The 19,097-nt window shown below is 41.9% G+C and overlaps 1 protein-coding gene across 2 annotated transcripts in view; it reads left to right on the top strand.

The window, feature by feature from the left end:
- The window catches only part of COL24A1 (collagen type XXIV alpha 1 chain), a 310,883-nt gene that overhangs the window by 61,148 nt on the left and 230,638 nt on the right, over positions 1–19,097 (top strand). For both annotated transcript variants that reach the window (XR_012220101.1, XM_073544400.1), the window contains exon 5: positions 14,368–14,421. Coding sequence is in view for 1 of the 2 variants with exons in the window: in XM_073544400.1 (XP_073400501.1) it covers positions 14,368–14,421 (54 nt within the window). In the remaining variant the exon portion in view is untranslated. The remainder of the gene's footprint in view (positions 1–14,367; positions 14,422–19,097) is intronic.

Raw genomic sequence — 19,097 nt, forward strand, 5'->3', positions numbered from 1 at the left:
GAGTCAGTGCGTGGTAATCAGACTCCACTCAAATGTCATCCGCGTATAGTCCGATGATTTCCATGCAGTCATTGACTTGCATGGATGAATGTGATTCGAATATCAGATCAAACAAGGACATGCTACTATTTTGATGGCCGGTCCAAGGAAAAAATCGAACATGGGCATGGCCCCATAGAATAACATTAGTCCAAGTGCGAGCCGATGTTTTGTCAGATCTCATTCAGACGGAAAATACATTGGTATGAGCGAGCCCTTAGAATAAGACACGGGTACGTTACCTGCTGATCATGTACTCATCCCAGCAGGTATGTGAAGTTGTAGCGTCATTGACACCGCTAACCTCCAATGCAGAAATGAGTGGCACCAGAATACCCCTTTAAATCTGTTTGAATGAGTGTTTCTGTTCTGGTTTATAGGAGACGTCCTGCACAAAAAAACTACCGTCTATAACATCTGTACGGCCTAATAGGGAAAATGGACAATGGTTGTCTTTTGCTGGACCTCTTGGTTCCTTAAGGCTAAGTGCAGACGTACTTTTTAGCCCTGCGGATTTTTCCGCGCAGAATTGAAGAAATCCGCAGGTCAAATGACCTGCATTTTTCCTGCGGATTTCTTCCTTTTTTCTTGCGGTTTTTGTGCGGTTTTCCCCTGCGGATTTGGAGAATGGAGCAGGTGGAAAACCGCACAAAAGAAGTGACATGCTGCATATTTTGAACCACAAGAAAACCGCGCGGAAAAATCCGCAGCGTCTGCACAGCGTTTTTTTTTTTCTATTGACTAACATGCTACTGTACATCACAATACGGATATGCAGTGTTTCTGCGCGGTAAAATCCGCTGCGGATCCGCTGGATATCTGCATCGTGTGCACATGGCCTTATTGGGTCAAAGCCGAGGTTCACCGGAGAATCCTTTGTTAATTTGGTGGGCCAGTCTGACAGTGGGCTGTGGACAGAACTAATTCTCTAGTGTACAGCCAGCTTTAGAAATGGCAGAACGTGATTTTAAAGGTGTTGGAAAAGGAGAATATTAGATTTATATATCGTTTGGATGATAAAAGTATTCTTCCGTAGAAACATTACTGGACTGAAGGGTTTGTGTAGATTAAGGGCAGCTGTGGTCTAAGATGTTGTAACATACAAATAAGGGCCAATTTGATCTTATGGTGAATTTAACCTATGGCCTCAGTACTGTGGAAAGGTTACACATACCTTCTAAGTGTGCACAAATCCATTGCTCCTCTTTTTGTTCTTCTTTTTTAGGCTTTCCCTATGAATACACCCATTTACTGGCTCCCTAAGTGCTTGTCAGATCCTAAATATAAAGTATTTATTTCCACCCAGTCTTTTATGTATAGTCTAGATATAATTGTGGCTTTGCATAGCTAGCTATGTTTTATTATAGCTCATGCCCGGAAGCCAGGCGGGCTGTGTTTATATTCGGTGTATGATTAAGTGTGCATCCTTACTGTAATTTTAACTATCCAGTTTTTTTTAATATTTTGGGAATAGTGTAATTTTCCAGTTTGATTTTTATAAACTTGGCCATAAAACTCATCCTTCACTTTGATCTTAGTCCAATACGTTAGATGCAAGTGTGTTCACAAGTAGATAATGTAGAAACTAATGCATTAAAAAAAAAAAAACACAGATAACAATATTTTTGGTTGGACTCGACTCAGTGTGGCTCAGTTGAGTGCATTGTAAATCAATGACAGAATTTATAAAAAGAAATACACAAATGATTGGGAGTGGATTAATGGCTGCTTTTCTCAAGCTGGGTCTGAAATGGGCTTCTGTTTCATTACAACAGATTATACAAGGTTTTTTAGTGTGTTAATTGCAATTTTATTAAACTCTTTTATTCTGCAGCTTGCATGTATAACAGGACATTGCAAGCTGCTTGATTCTGTTCAGTCTTAATCATGAAAGGTGGCTCCCTGTGAAGTCAGTCTACAACACCTTTCTCTTCTCCTGAAAAGAAATCTAAACTCAAACTTGATCAAATTAAATAAAAACAACTCAAATAATAATTGAGATTAGACAATCATTAAGGTGAAGATAGAAGGTTGGAGACGGAGCTGACGCTGGAACCGCCTGTTGGGATTAGGATGAAAGGTCCATTTACACCTGATGAATAGGTGAGCGTACATTCTTGATAATTCGCCCATGTAAAGATGCTGCTGACCAACTGATTGGACAGTTTTTGGTGGCAAAGAATGATCTCTGTCAACAGCACATTTCTCTAAATGAAAGGGATGTGCTAAGGTCCATTTAGGCTTTCAGATTTCTACCCATAGTGGAGTGACAGTCAGCTACATACATACAAGTCAGTCAGAGCTTGTTTGTTTGTTAGTTTAGAAACAGATTAGAATAGGGGACTTTGGTGCTAATGGAGTTGATGTCCCTCATTTGTGATTTCCATTAACTAGCCGGTGTAGAGAGTAGCTACTAAAAATCAGTCTCTAAAGGTACCGTCACATTTAGCGATGCACCAGTGATCCCGACCACGATACGACCCGGTCAGGATCGCTGCTGCATCGCTAAATGGTCGCTAGTGAGCTGCCAAACAGGCAGATCTCACCAGCGATGCAGCAGCGGTCGGCGGTCGTTACTTACCTGTCAGACGCGGCAATGAAGAAGTCCTCCCGCCCGCGTCCACGCTAGCGATCTCGCTTAGTGTGACAGGACCTTAACACTCTGGAAGACCAGTCGTGTACATTACATAGACGGGACTGCTGGGGAGGTTCAATATTTACTGCAAGATTCTTTCCTTGCTGATTACAGCCGATTATTGGATGTGTTAGAAGACGGATTCTGTAATAAGCCTACTTTCAGGGGCTTCTAAAAAGTAGCATGACAACCTTTCATAAGTGCTTGGTTCCCCAATTGCTGCAATAAGTTCAAGGACTTGTATTAGAAAATAAAGTGTGGCTTGCATTTGGCATCCCAGTTTTCCCCCAAAGGAATTACCGTAAATGGAGTTGAGGTCAGGGCTCTGTGAAGGTCGAACAATTTATTGCACACCAAAAGGTCCAATGTAAACCATGACTCAAAAGCCTCAGACCATTATTCCTTCCTTTAAACATTACAGATGACACAGTGTTGATTTGGAGCAAAAAGTGCTCTCCTTGCAGCCAGCAAACCGAGATTCGTCCATCAGACTTCCAGATGTAGTGTGTTTCATCTATTTGCATTATACATATTGATCTCAGACTTGTGTGTGGTTGCTCAGCCATGAAAACCCAATGTTAGAAGCTCCCGTGAACAGTTGTGCTGACATTGCTTCCAGTAGCAGCATGAAATTTGGTAATTAATGGATATACATCAGCACTTTGCCATCCTGTTCTGTGAGTTTGAGTGTCCTGCTGCTTGTTGACTAGGGCAGGTCTAGCAAGACAGCAATATGACTAAGTAAAGGTGGCATAATATCTTAAGCTGTCCATACAAGAAATACTATACCTGTCAATCGAACGTTCATTCGGCAGACACCTAATTCTCCTGAATCTCCCATATACAAGGATGCACAGCCAAGCCAAACCTCATGTGTTTTCCATAGGGAGAGAATGCCACTGCCAGACCTCATTGGCAGCTGCCTATTTTTCCTCAGAAAAAGGATCAGGCATCAAAATGACCTTAGGATAGGTCATCAATACCAGATCAGTGGGCGTGCAGCACCCAGAACCCTTACCGATTGGCTTTTCCCAGTGCTTTCAGCAGCTGAATGTGCGTAGTTGGGGAGTGGAGAAACATAGCTCCATCATCTGCATATTGGCTGCAGCAGGGGACTGCTGTTTCACCCCAATTCATTCAGATAAAGGCAGATGTGCAGTACTACACCACGACCACTATAAAACTGATGAAACTGTGCTCTGCAGCTCCACAACTGATCACATCTGGTCTCGGCCAGCACCAAGAACAGCTGATCGGCGGGGGAGCAAGTTGTTGCACCCCCATCGATTTAGTATTGATGATCTATCGATAGGCCATCAACATTGAAGTACTAGATAACCCCTTTAAGATTGGTATTTTATTGAAAGCAATGCTGGAATTAACCATTAAGAGGCATATGCCTCTTAATGAATTTGGTGCATCTTTCAACTCCCGTGTGTTGCCACCAGATATTTGCTCCAGCCATGGGCTGTATTCACAATAAAGGTCCCATAAGCAGCGTCAGAACGTCTATGCGGATTTATTCTCGATGGTTTTCGAAGTTAGCAAACTTCCTCCTCAGGAGAACCACAACAGTATTTAATTGTTATATTGGATCCTCCAACCCGTTGTTGATGTTGCAGCAGCTGGCATTACTACCTCCCAAAGCGCTAATTCTTGTTGTGGGCCTCACAACCTCCCAAGGTGAGCAGTTACCGCATCCTCCAATCCTTCACTGGTTTATTAGATAAGACCCTGTTGTGCTTGTATTGTCCCCTCTGTTTTCTCAAACCATGGACTATATTTCTGATATAATTTACACCACTTCAGTGGCATGAATAATGATGAATCTGTCGGAAACTTTGGCTGAGTTGGCCGGGTCTGGTTGTGCAAAAAATTAGCCACATTTGCCAGAATTCTGGTAAACGTACCTTGCTGAATTGAGCCCCAAAACTTTTTACGATAGAAACCCTGCAGATACTGTAACTACAGTAAATCAGCTATTGATGTATCTGCCTTTCAAGATTTTTGGCATGACAATTTTTCCTAGGGAAACCTATTTTTAAGTGACTGTTCCCATCTCAGTCATTTGAGACCAGCAATCAGAGATGACTGGGATTATGGAAACAACCAAGCAAACGGACTTATAGAAGTTAATAGGAGTTATAGAAATGGCACAGCTCGCTCAGCTGTAATCCCAGCAACGTCTGGCTGCCACTTATAGACAGGCATTCCCATGTCGGCCATGATTGCATCGGATGCCTCTTTAAGGGTATGTGCAGCGGATTTGGCCCTGCGGATCCACAGGAGTTCCGCAGACAGTATACAGTACAATGTTAGCCTATGGGATTTCAAATCCGCAGTGCAGATGCTGCGGATTTTTCCGTGCAAATTTGCTGCGGCTTTAAATCCGCAGCATGTCAATTCTTTCTGCGGATTCCGCTGCGGTTTGACACCTGTTCCATTGTCCAGGTGTCAATCCGCAGGGGAAAACCTCTGGCAAATCCACAGGAAAACTGCAGGTCACTTTACCGCGGTTTTACCTGCGGATCCGCATGAAAAGATCCGCAGGTGAATCCGCAGCGTGTGCACACAGCCTAAGATTAGTAGTTGAAAAACATTTGATTTATTGCTTCTGGCTGCACAATGGCAGAAACACCATCTTTACTTGATTGATCTGTTATAAGTATTTCTCAATGACCAGATGCGATATAGAAAAAAACAAAAAACAGGATCCCAATAGAAATGACAAATGTTTCACTCTGGAACAGATTTTCACCAGATCCAGTTGCAATTAATACTTTTCTTTTTTGCATTTGAACAGATTGAATTAGGTTTGCTTCAGTAATGAAAGTGTTTTGTTTTTTTTTTTCTCCAAGTTTGTATTATGGGTTATTTGAGGAGACCATACCATTCAAGTAAAGCCAACTGTCTGCTTGAGCTCAGAAAGCATTTACATGTGCGCCACTGACAAGCAGGGAATGTAAGTCATCCTCTTCTCTACCTCTCCAGTTCCATGACTTTCAAAAGTGTTCTTCCAAACCAATCCTAGCTACAGGGGAGAAGGAAGCCGGGCCGTGTTCAGAATTGCTGTGCAATTATGGTGCAAAACGCTCAGGGCAACACATGCACAGCTACAATGTCTTTATAATCCCGATGATCAGTGTTTTGATACTGAATGAAAGCGTCAAACCTAAGAAAAATATTTAGAATTTTTGATTTTTTTTTTTATTAGTTACCTTAGTAATATTCTTTTATTATCTATAAAATAACCAGCGGCGCTACTGTATAACAATTGATTCAGCTGCAAGTAGGTTCCCAAACCACACGGGAAAAGGTAATTTTAATATTATAAGTAGATTAGATATTAGAAAAAACTTTTTGACAGTTAGAGTGATCAATGAGTGGAACAAGCTGCCACGAGAGGTGGTGAGTTCTCCTCCAATAGAAGTATTCAAACAGAGGCTGGACAGACATCTGTCTGGGATGATTTAGCAAATCCTGCTTTGAGCAGGGGGTTGGACCAGATGGCCCAGGAGGTCCCTTCCAACTCTACGATTCTATGATTCTATTATACTTGCGCTATGAGTCAATAGTATACGGAAAAGAAAAGGGGAAGAAAATGGGGGACAGGGTTGATATTAAATACCTGTTGAGTATGATGGAGTCTCATATAATGGTGAACATGAATGGGGTTTGATGTAGGATGCAGTGGATAAGACTAGAGGAGAAGGAGAAATGGCACCACGTGACTGCACGCGTCCCGAATCGTCCTCAAGGTCCTACCAGGTCCCAGCACCGTTTACCACGCGGGCCTGCCTCCACTGTTTGCGGCTGAATAAGTGTCTGCTATTATCTGGTAAATATTGACCTGAGCGTTTAAGTATCTGAAAGAAATACAAAGAATCATGTCGGGTATTATAGCAGATCCAGATCAACATTGCCATTAACTAATATAAAAGCAGGTGGCTGGTTTCACCTATAAATGGGACTTATGGGTGCCCCCATTATAGTAGAAAAATGAAAAATAATTAATAGCGTGAATATCTCAAATCTATGTATCAAAATGGCTGAAAAAATATACAAAAGCCTTTTCAACATTTATTTTTATGAAAAATAATTTTACTTAAAAAATATATATATATATGACATTGAGTTTTCATTTCTTAGCTTCTTAGCTTTATTTTTCTTATCTTATTTTTTTATGAAAAATAATTTTACTTAAAAAAAAAATATATATATATGACATTGATTTTTCATTTTTTAGCTTTTCTTTCTTCCTTTCATCCATACCTATTTTATTGTTCGATCGTCCTCGCCATACGAGGGCTTGGTTTTTTGCAGGTTGGTTGTAGTTTTGAATGTGACGTTTTGATAATTTTTGAGGAAATTGCAAAGACCCCAAAAATTTAAATGTTGGCATTTATATATTTTTTGTATTGGAATTCTCCTTATGGGATAAATGTTTTTATATTTTACTAGTTTCCGACAATGACATGTGGAAATACCAAATATGTTATTTTTTCTATTATTTATATTTTGCTGTTTATGTTTGTAAAAAAAGAGGAATAATTTAAACTTTTAAAACAGTTTAAAAAATATATAACAAATATATAAATGTTTTTTGCTTTTTTTTTTTTTTTTACACTTTGCCTATTCAATACAAAGTATAGTGTTGTAATGTATGAAATTGTGGGGAGTGCCCATAGTCATCATCCTATGACTAAGGGCGCTTGGACGCTAGAAACGATAGGTTTTTGCATCCATGGAATCTAGGTTTTTGAACATTCCCCAATACATTTTTTTTATATACTGTATTCATTGTTGGATGGATGTGCCAAATTCTTTCCTTCTCTCAATTTCATTACTTGGTTGAACTTCATCCGCTGGATCGGCGCCCTCCACACGGATTTCAACCTCCAGCATTGGACTGCAAAGTGTGGTGAGCGCAATATCCGCCTCTCCTATCTTATTGTAGTGTATTGTGAAATTGACAATCTCCTCTGAAGCGTAGTAGCCCAAGGGCAGGGGTTTACAGAAGCTCTAACATGGCAGACATAAGGGTCTTCAATAGACCCCTACGTGCCATATTTCAGGTTATTCTTAAGCCATTATTCTTCTATCGCATTGTGCCACCCTTTGGGGTATGTGGAGTATTGGGGTATTTTCAGATCAGGACAATGAAGGGGGATCTTCTTTCCATGGTCACAGTTCCATCAACAGTATATTATGTTTGACAGGGATCCACAAGGTGAAACTCTACTTATCAAACATTGATGGCATGTCGTAAAGCTCCAGAGAAATCCTTTAAATGATACTAAGTCGGTGGAATCCGTCAGCCAGAGCCACTGGACAACAACCACTAATATCCCACATCATCCCGTCACAGCCGCCGAACTACTACCACTAATATCCCACATCATTCCGTCAGAGCCACCGGACTACTACCCCTAATATCTCACATCATTCCATCAGAGCCACCGAACTACTACCCCTAATAGCCCACATCATCCCGTCAGCCAGAGCCATCGGACTACTACCCCTAATATCCCACATCATCCCGTCAGCCAGAGCCACCGGACTACTACCCCTAATATCCCACATCATCCCGTCAGCCTGGGGTCAGAACCAGAGCGCTGAGTGGAATGGCCCTAACTTCCATACCAATGATCCCTTTAAGAGAGGCCTGGTGTCAGAACCAGAGCACTGAGTGGATTTGCCCTGAATTTTATACCAATGATCCCTTTAATGGAAGCCTGGGGTGAGAATCAGAGCACTGAGGGATTTACCCTAACTTCCATACTGGAGATCCCTTTAAGAGGGGCCTGGAGTCAGAATCAGAGCGCAGAGTGGATTTGCCCTCACGTCCATACTGGGGATCCCTTTAAGAGAGGCCTGGGGTCAAAACCAAAGTGCTGGATGGATTTGCCCTGACTTCCATACCAATGATACCTTTAATAGAGGCCTGAGTTAAGTACCAGAGCATTTGAAGGCAATTGCCCTGACTTCCATATTGGGATCCCTTTAAGAGAGGCCTGGGGTCAGAACCAGAACGCTGAGTGGAATTGCCCTAACTTCCATACCAGGGATCCCTTTAAGAGAGGCTTGGGGTCAAAACCAAAGCACTGGATGTATTTGCCCTGACTTCCATACCAATGATCCCTTTAATAGAAGCCTGGGGTCAGAATCAAAGCGCTGAGGGATTTGCCCTAACTTCCATACCGGAGATCCCTTTAAGAGGGAAGATGTGCCTATGGGATGGAGGATGTGTGATGGGTATATGGGCGGGGGGGGGATTAATTTCTGTCATGTACTCTCTGCTCCTTTCTGGGGGGCAGACAATGGCTGGGAGTTTATGTTCCCGGGGATGCTAGATTTCTCCCACCCGGTCACTGTCTGCTAAAGTTTAGTCGTGGAGTGAGAAAACTGTTGCAACCAATCACAGCTCAGCTTCTTTTAAACAGCTCAGGTGAAATGAAAGATAGTTAGTGATTGGTTGCAAGGAAAACTGTTGCTCATAGCAACCAATCACAGCTCAGCTTCTTTTAAACAGCTCTGGTGAAATGAAAGATGCTTTGTGATTGGTTGGTGATACACACACATCATTCAATTTTATATATATAGATATATATATATATATATTAATACCCATTTCGAATCTAACAAAAATTAGAAACGTAGGAAAAATTTGTGGTATTAGAGAGGCAATGCTGTCTGAAACTTTGTGCATAAATGGCACATAGCCCAGTTGGTTTATGGTTACATGTGGTTGGAACTTCTACTTGTATAACTAGACCCAGCCATGCCACCCCCATCAGCTTAAACACCCTGCAGATTTCAAGTGTTTCAAGTGTTCCTGACAGATTAGATCCATAGGATTATATGTGTTTTTAAGTGGGTGGTCCACTTCTTTAAAGGAAATGTATCCTTATATAACAAGCAATGGTGGTATTAACAAAGCATGGCATAAACTGCTCTCAATTTTTTAGTTTTCCCATATGTCTGTGAATTTTCCAGTTATGCTAACTGTCTTGGCAAAAAATGGATTAGTTGGTTTTCTGTATTGTTTGAAAATCAGAAAATGAAAAGAAAGCAGACATTAATACTTATTTACAATACTTATTTATTGTCATACACAAAAAATCCTTTTTTACTGCTTTTGGTCTCCCTTACAAGCCTCACTTCATTACTGGCTTTAGCTCTTTGATTACTTACCCTGCATTCCGTGCAAACAACATTATATTCTTCTTTAGACATACCCCCCTCTCCATTTAATATACATTTTTTTTCCTTTTTAACAATTGACTAAGTTCTGTGTTCAACCCTCCTGGTCTCTTTAAATGCATCCAATTCTTCCTTCTTTTTGGGATTGTTACTGATTGTGCAGTGAGAATTTAATTTAGCAAAATCTCCCTTCCTTCTTGGACATTTCTGTCCTTTAGAACACTGTTCCCCAACTCCAGTCCTCAAGGCCCACCAACAGATCAGGATTTCCTTTGTATTGCACAGGTGAAGCAATTATCACATGAGCAATAGTAAGAAATCCTGAAAACACGATCTGTTGGTGGGTCTTGAGGACTGGAGTTGGGGAACCCTGCTTTAGAACATCTAGACATTGGACCTTCCCTACCCTCTTTCTGAATCCATTAAAATCTACCTTTCTGAAGTCCAATCTTAGTCCTCTCTGGTCTTCCTCCTCTTGTAATCCAAAATTCGAGGATGGCATGATGGTTGCCTCCTAAATTTGCAGAAATCTTTACTTCCGCAACCATTTTCCTCCCTGTTGGTAAGAATTAGGTCCAAGATTGCAGATCCTCTTGTTCTCTCTTCTACCTTTTGAAAGATAAAGTTGTGAGCAAGAGAAGATAAGAATTTTCTGGACCCATTACTTTTTCCCTGAGAGAGATTCCCAACAAATAACTGGATAGTTAAAATGTCCCATGATTACTATGTCATACTTTTTTAAGAACAGAGACATCTCATGTAAAAAGAGTTCATCCATATCCTCAGTCTGTTCAGGTGGCCTGTAATGAACACCAACAATAGTGTACTTTCTGTTCTTCTCTCCTTGTATTTTTACCCAAGCAGTTTCTACGGAGCTGCCAGTCTCCGAAGCTTGGATCTCTGTGGAGATATATGTTTTTGTAACACAATGCCACACCTCCTCCGTTCTTGTTAATTCTGTTTCTAATAAATAAGTTGTAGCCTTCAAGATTTGTATTCCAATAATGTGTATCATCCCAAGAAATTTCATTGATGCTTATGATATCATATCTCTCTTCCTGTGTTAGCCGCTCCAATTCTCTTTGTTTGTTTCCCATGCTCTGTGCATTTGTCTAGATACATTTTAGTTTGTAGTCGGTTTCTCTTGCTCCTCTATTTTCATTCAAAGTTTGTGGCTTTTATTCTTTATTTCCACTTCTAATAGCAGGGTTCTCAAAAGAATTAATTAGCTGCATATTTTTTCCTGGCCGTATATTTCCCATTCCATATTGGTCTAGTTTAAAGCTCTCTAGCGTCTACCAAACATGTTTTCCTATTTTAGTAAGATGCAACCCATCTCTAGCAAGTAGTCCATCAGAAAGGTAATTCACTCCATGGTCAAGAAACCCAAAACGTCGCTCACGGCACATCGACGTAGCCAGTTGTTCATCTCGAAGGTTCTGTTCAATCTCCTTGATCCATGTTCATCTGCTGAAAGAATGGATGAGAAGACGGCCTGGGCTCCCAGTTCCTTCACTTTCTTACGTATAGGTGCATGATCCATCTTTTCACACATACTGTAGGCAACTGTAGATGGGAAGGTTCATACATTCCTTATTTTTATTAATACCGTATATACTCGAGTATAAGCCGACCCGAGTATAAGTCGAGACCCATAATTTTGCCACAAAAGTGGGAAAACTTATTGACTTGAGTATAAGCCGAGGGTGGTGCTGCACAAGGGTTAATGGTGGTCCAAAAAGATGCTCCATAGATAAATACCCTCCATAAAATGCTGCACAAGGGTTAAAGGTGGCCCAAGAAGTTGCTCCATTGATAAATACCCCCATAAAATGCTGCACAAGGGTTAATAGTGGCCCAAGAAGATGCTCCATAGATAAATACGGCCCATATATTGCTGCTGCCTCTGCTGCTGCAATTAAGAAAAAAAAATGACATACCTATCGTCGCTCGGGGCCAGGTGCCGGTGTCCTAAGCAGGCGGGGTCACTAGCGCGCTATGTGGGCCAGGTGCCGGTGTCACTGCTGGCTCAGGCCCCCAGCACTGGCTATATTCACCTGTCCCCATTCCACCGCCACGCGCCGCTCTGTCTCCCGGGTCTCTGAAGTGACGTTCAGCAGAGGGCGTGCACTGACTACGTCATCGTGCCCTCTGACCTGAACGTCACAGTCAGAGGACGTGGAGGACAGAGCGACGCGTGGCAGTGGAACGGGGACAGGTGAATATTGCACTGCTCCCCGTCCTCCCCCATCATACTCACCCCCTCCTGGCGCGCGGTCTCTTCACTCCCTGCTTCTTCCATGGTCTTGGTGCCCCAGCTCTTCCAGGGTTCAGCAGTCACGTGGTACCACTCAATAAAGTCATGAATATGCGCATATTCATGACTTTAATGAGCGGTACCACGTGACCACTGAACGCAGGAAGAGCTGGGGCGCCGAGACCATGGGAGAAGCAGGGGGTGCGTGCAGTGACCGTGCGCCAGGAGGGGGTGAGTATGATCTCTGACACCCGCGCTCCCCCTCCCCCGCCGACCCCCGGTATATGACTTGAGTGTAAACCGAGAGGGGGACTTTCAGCCAAAAAAATGGGCTGAAAATCTCGGCTTATACTCGAGTTTATAAGGTATATTTTTTTGCAAAATGACAGAAAAGATAGGTCAGTGCAAAGATCATGACATATTCTCACCTACACTATTGGCCACTTGCAAAAATTGTTTGAAGATGTATTTCTGTATTTATGTAGTCATGGAGGTTACAATACTTTGGCTGTAGTCTGTTTTAACCAAGAAAACAATGAGTTTGTAGCCCAAATTTCCAATCAATCAGGCATTGGAGTCACTTAACCTCAAAGCCAAAATGTAATCATGTTCCCAAATAAGAAGTCGGTTCACCCTGTTATTGAATTATTAAACATATAAGCTGTTACTATGCCAAATCCTCTTGGAACATCATCCATTCAGTGAGCTATTATTTGCTTTAAATGAAAAACCATTTCAAGAGCATGTCCATGATCAGAAAAAGACATGGCTGCTTTCCTAAAAAAAAAACAAAACACCTGTCTACAGGTTGGGTTTGGTGTTGTAGATCAGCTACGCTGAAGTGAATAGGGTTGACTTGCAATACTACACACAACCTGTAGACAGGCGTGGCACTATTTTTGTTGGAAAGCAGCCATGTTTTTCTAATCCTGGAAAGTGACACTGTGTTAAATATAGTTGTCTTAGGGTACCGTTACATTTAGCGATGCACCAGCGATTCCGACCATGATACGACCCGGACAGGATCGCTGGTGCATCGCTAAATGGTCGCTAGTGAGCTGTCAAGCAGGCAGATCTCGTCAGTGACATAGCAGCGGTCGGCGGTCGTTACTTACCTGCCAGACGCGGCGATGAAGACGTCCTCCTGTGCTCGTCGGCGCCAGCAGGAAGTGGCTGACTAGAAACGGTCCAGGACGTTCTCGCACGATCAGCGATAACCAGCGTGGGAGACGGTTGGAGGTAAGTATCACACATAGCGATATCGCTAGCAATATCGCTGCTGCGTCACAAAATCGGTGACGCTTTAGCGATATCACTAGCGATCTCGCTGTGTGTAATGGGGGCTTTACAGCATTGGGGTACTGTTTGATTTTGATTTTGACCAAGGGCAGTATCTACGGAGAGTTGATATATTTTTTTGCAATTGCTCACATTACATTGAAGGGAATATGTCAACAGGATTTCACCTCCAAAACTATTTACATGTGTGTGTAGCTCTTTCAAAGACAAGTCCAGCATCACCTTTTCATGGCCACTCTTTTCCTCCATTCTTTGGACATCAGCGATGGAAAGGATATGCAAATTAGATTTAAGGACTATAGTAGATCTGAAGCCTCGGTCACTCCAGCTCTATTTCCAGCCCAGCTCTGCCTCCTCCTGTGTGACTGACAGTCTCTATGCTAACCTTCCTCCATCATGGATGGTCAGGTAACCCTTCAGTGAGCTAGCGAGAAGAACTGCTCTTTAGGAGTGGCTTCCCGTTCTCGCAGACTTGAGCTCTTATATGGATGGCCAATTACCTGAACGACTTTCATGTCATACTATACTATATTTTTGTGGCAGTGCAAATGACTCTGCTTTTCTGGATAAAATCAGATGTAGAGACTGAAGAGAAAACTAATTTAATGCAGTTGGACAAGTTGTTTCTAAATTATCAGGTTACTGTACGATGCATAGGGAAATGATGACACTTTTCAGAATACAAAACCCCAGAGGAAGCGTTCTACAGATATTTAAGGAATTTCAGCTCTGAAATGTACAGAATTGTGAATGCAGCTCTGGCTTTTATTACAATCTGTAACTTGGCATCAGTAAGAGATTTGTCATGTATATGAAGTTGTTTAGCCTTTTAAGTGGGTTTATTCACTATGTAAACTATAAGATGAAGAATATTAATCATCTTTGCACAGTTTCTTTTTAACATGTTGATTTTTGGATTTATTCTATTTTCTAGGGTATGGTTGGACCCCATGGCAACCCTGGGTTACCTGGCCCACCTGGTCCAAAAGTAAGTAACAAACTTTGTGTAGATCAAGAACACGCTGAGAGAGGTATAATATGATGAATGGCGACACATTTTGCTTCTAAATCATAGCTTCTTGTAGCTTTAATGCTAGAGGGGAGTTTTTTGCATATAAAGATAAAACCAAAATTAGAACAGTCAGAGAAGAGTCCAACAATATGTCAGGCTATTTTCTCTAAAACATTGCCAAAAGTAAAGTGTCGAGATCAGTAAAAGACTATCAATCAGCCCCCAAGCTTTGATACTTTGGAATAAGCTCTCCTTATCTCATTACTTGTCTATTTTAGAACGCAGTTGTGTACTTTGTAGATACATGTTACAACTATCTGAGAACAATTTACACTTTCGCAACTAATTATTGTTAGGCCATATACACAGTTTGATATGGTTATGCAGCCGCATTACAACTTTCGAAGCTTGAAGCAGTTAAAAGAAGTTACTCAGTGTCGGTTTGACATTGCTTTGCATATGTTCATTCTTTTTTTACTTTTCTTTACTGCAAAATCCGCCTGAAGAATTCATTGTGTGCACATACCTTTACACATGACAACTAAAATGATTGCAATGTTATAAAATCCTTAATTTTTTACAGAGACTGCAGGAATTTATATTTTACAGACCATAAAGTGGTACCCCAAAAGCAAAAATATTCATTCAAAATCTGAAATTGCAAAGAAAATGAAACAGAAGCTGTATTTTCTCCCAACATTAGGGCTCTTTCGTGCATCAGTTTTCACGTATGAGTTAAAAAACACAGATAGGACTCGTACATAATATAATCTGTAGCAGGGGTGGGCAATTAATTTTCCTGCGGGGCCACATGAGAGACCGTGACTATTATAGAGGCCTTAATCAATAGGCTAAAATTAAGTCTGCTCAATATTAATTTTAACATACTAATTATAATTATTTTAGATTAATATAAATTTTATGAACAGAGTTACCGTAAGCATGTTGACAACCCCCTATATACCATATGAGCCCCCACACAGCCCCCTTTACACTGTATGAGCTCTCACACAGCTCCGTATATACCACAATAACCTAAACACAGCCCCCTATATACTGTAAGAGCCCCCACATAGCCTCCTATATGCAGTATTGAGCCCCCACATAGCCTCCTACTATGAGTCAACACATAGCCTCCAATATACAGTAGTAACCTCCCATATACAGCATGTGCTCCACGTAGCCTTCCATGTACATTATGTGTCCCACGTAGTCTCTGATATACAGCATGTGCTCTATGTAACTTCTGATATACAGCATGTGCCTTACGTAACCTCTGACATACAGCATGTGCCCCATATAGCCTCTGATATATGGCATGTGCCCCACGTATCCTCTGATATACAGCATTTGCCCCATGTAGCCACCCTATATACAGCATGTGCCCCATGTAGCCTCTGATATACAGCATATGCCCCACGTATCCTCTGATATACAGCATTTGCCCCATGTAGCCACCCTATATACAGCATGTGCCCCATGCAGCCTCTGATATACAGCATGTGTCCCACATAGCCTCTGATATACAGCATGGGCCACACATAGGCAGTTTTTCTCATGTAGAAAAAACAGACATCTACATCAGCCCTTATTCACCTTGTATTTTCACATCTATTATGCTTTAGGCTAGTTTCAGACTAGCGTTCTGAGGCGCAGTGCAGGGCCGCCGCTAAGCCCCGCCCTCGGCCGTGCCTCCTCCGGTCAACTCCTCCTATGGTCGCATGACGCTGCATGCGATCAGCGTACCCTTTATTTATCATTGGGTACGCTGGCCGTGCGCTGGTATCTTTTTGCCAGCGCATGCGCCCTTTTGGCGCTGCTCCGACGTGCGCCAAACGCACCGTGTTGCATTTTTGTGCGCTCGGTGCAGCTCCAAAAGGGAGCATGCGCCGTCAAAAACATACCAGCGCACGGCCAGCGTACCCAACACTAAATATAGGGTACGCTGATCGCATGCAGCGTCATGCGACCATAGGAGGAGCTGACTGGAGGAGGTGCGGCCGGGGGCGGGGCTTAGCGGCAACCTGTGCTGCGCCTCAGAACGCTAGTCTGAAAGTAGCCTTAGATAGGAAATTGTGGCAATACTAGGGCTTTGAATATGTTGTGGGGATTGGAATTTATATTATTATTATTATTCAAAATACACTGTGTTCCAAATTATTATGCAAAAAATATTTCCTCATATTTCCTCTAAATTACCTATATGAATTGCAGTCATTGTTATTTTCCAGTCATCTACTATTCTAGTATAATTGCAATGTTTTTGAACAATCTTCCTATGAAAACAGTATATTTTTAAAAATAAGAAACACTCAAAATGCATGTTCCAAATTATTATGCACAGCAGAGTTTTCAACCTTTTTATTTTGAACAAAAAAAATGGTCACTTGTGAAATGATAAGCATTATCAGCTTATTACAAAATGAAATCAAACAGTTTTCAAGTCAAAACTTTATTCTAGGTGATGTTACATTTGCACATAGGACCCCTTGTTCGAAAGAAGTGTCTGAACTCTCTCGTCCATTGAATTTGTCAGTTTTTGGATGGTTTGTGCTTCAATTGTTTTGCATGTGGACAGAATCCCCTCCCAGAGCTGTTGCTTAGATGTGAACTGCCTCCCGCCATCATAGACACTCCTTTTGATGATGCTCCAGAGGTTCTCAATGGGGTTGAGGTCAGGGGAAGATGGTGGCCACACCATAAGTTTGTCCTCTTTTATGCCCATAGCAGCCAGAGATGCAGATGTGTTATTTGCAGCAAGAGACGGTGCATTATCCTGCATGAAAATGATCTTGCTGCGGAAAGCACGGTTCTTCCTCTTGAACCATGGCAGGAAGTGCTGTTTTAGAAACTCCACATAGATTATGGAGTTCATCTTTACCCCTTCAGGGATCCTAAAGGGGCCGACAATCTCTCCCCCCATGATTCCAGACCAAAACATTACTCCACCTCCTCCTTGTTGGCGCCTTAGCCGTGTTTTCATGGGGTGTCCATCAACCAGCCATCCTCCACTCCATCCATCTGGACCATCGAGCGTTGCACGGCACTCATCGGTGAACAAAACAGTTTGGAAGTCAGTCTTCATGTATCGTTTGGCCCACTGGAGCCATTTCTGCTTGTGTGCAGTGGATAGAGGTGGTCGACAGGATGGCTTACGCACAGCTGCAAACCTCTGAAGGACCCTGCATCTTGTTGTTCGGGGGACGTTGGAGGCACCAGCAGCTTCAAAAACTTGTCTGCTGCTATGACAAGGCATTTTTGCAGCTGCTCTTTTAACCTGACGCTATTGCCTGTTGGAAAGAGTCCTCAATTTTTCCTTATCAGCACGCACACGTGTGTGCTGGGAATCAGCCACATACTTCTTGATTGTGCGATGGTCACGATGAAGTGTCTTGGCAATGTTGATTGTAGTCATGCCTTGACCTAAATACTCCACAATTTGTTGCTTCTCAGCAGCCGACACATCCTTTTTCTTTCCCATTTTAGCAAAAAATGTAGGCTGCTTCATAATGTGGAACAGCCTTCTTAAGTAGTCTTGCCTTTATTTGGACACACCTGCCAAACTAATGTGCACAGGTATCTGCAATTGCTTTCAGTGATATAAAGAGCCCTGACACACATCACCATCAATGAGTTTAAATGACAAACAAAAAAATTCTAACCTTATCACTCCTAAACTCTTTTTGCGTAATAATTTGGAACACAGTTTATTATTGCCCTTTTTTGTTTGTTTGTTTGTTTTTTATTACAAAAGGGACCCCTATATGGTTGGGAACAACTTTTAAAAGATTTCATTTTGTTATTTTTTTTTTTTGTATCTCTACATTTTCCCAGTTACTCCCTTTTAAAGGGGGAAAACGTCATTGATCTAAAGTTCCTCTGGGTTTATCTAGTTAAAATGTATAGGTTTAGCAAAAATTAATTTGCTATTTAAAAGGGAATTGTGCTATTGGAGGAAAAGGTCAAATATATACTTAACTAAAAAGTAATAATTTATCTTCCTTGTCAGTATCAGTAAATGATCAAAATAAAGTATTATAACAAATTATTGAGATGCTATTTGCTATTGGTCAAATTAAAGGAAGTCTGTCAGCACAAAATGACCACTCAAACCTATCATAGTGGGTTGGGCACGCCCTTGGTGTGGCCGATCAGTTTAGTGCACCTTCTCACCTACCGTACTTGTTTTAAATCTATATCCACCACCCTCTTTGTTGATTGACAGCTGTGATTTTACAGGACTGCGAGACATATGAAAAACAAGTAATTAAGTAATTAGGAAGGTGCACCGAACCGCTTGGCCACACCAAGGGTGCACCCAACGCCTGTGCTTGGTTTGGACAGACCCAAGTATCATTGAAATACAATAATCATCAATTTTGGGCTTGGACATGCCAAATCCTCCAGGTATAGTCTCTTCACCTTCATTCTCTTCTCCCACTAAAAAATAGTGTTCTTGAGTGGATGTCCATTGCTCATAAAACCCCTTCTCAATATGTACAATAAAAACAGCCTCTCCTCACCTCCGGGGCCGTCGCCAGCATCGGTCCAACGACATCAGTGCCTGGTCTTTTAGGGCTCTCGTGACGTTGCCTGTAGCCAGACAAAAAAGGATAAAAGAGGAGATTAGGGAGGATGAGCTGGGAAATTTA

Source organism: Dendrobates tinctorius, unplaced genomic scaffold (assembly GCF_039654945.1).
Source record: "Dendrobates tinctorius isolate UK_male_01 unplaced genomic scaffold, ASM3965494v1 ptg000138l, whole genome shotgun sequence".
Lineage (NCBI taxonomy): Eukaryota > Metazoa > Chordata > Amphibia > Anura > Dendrobatidae > Dendrobates > Dendrobates tinctorius.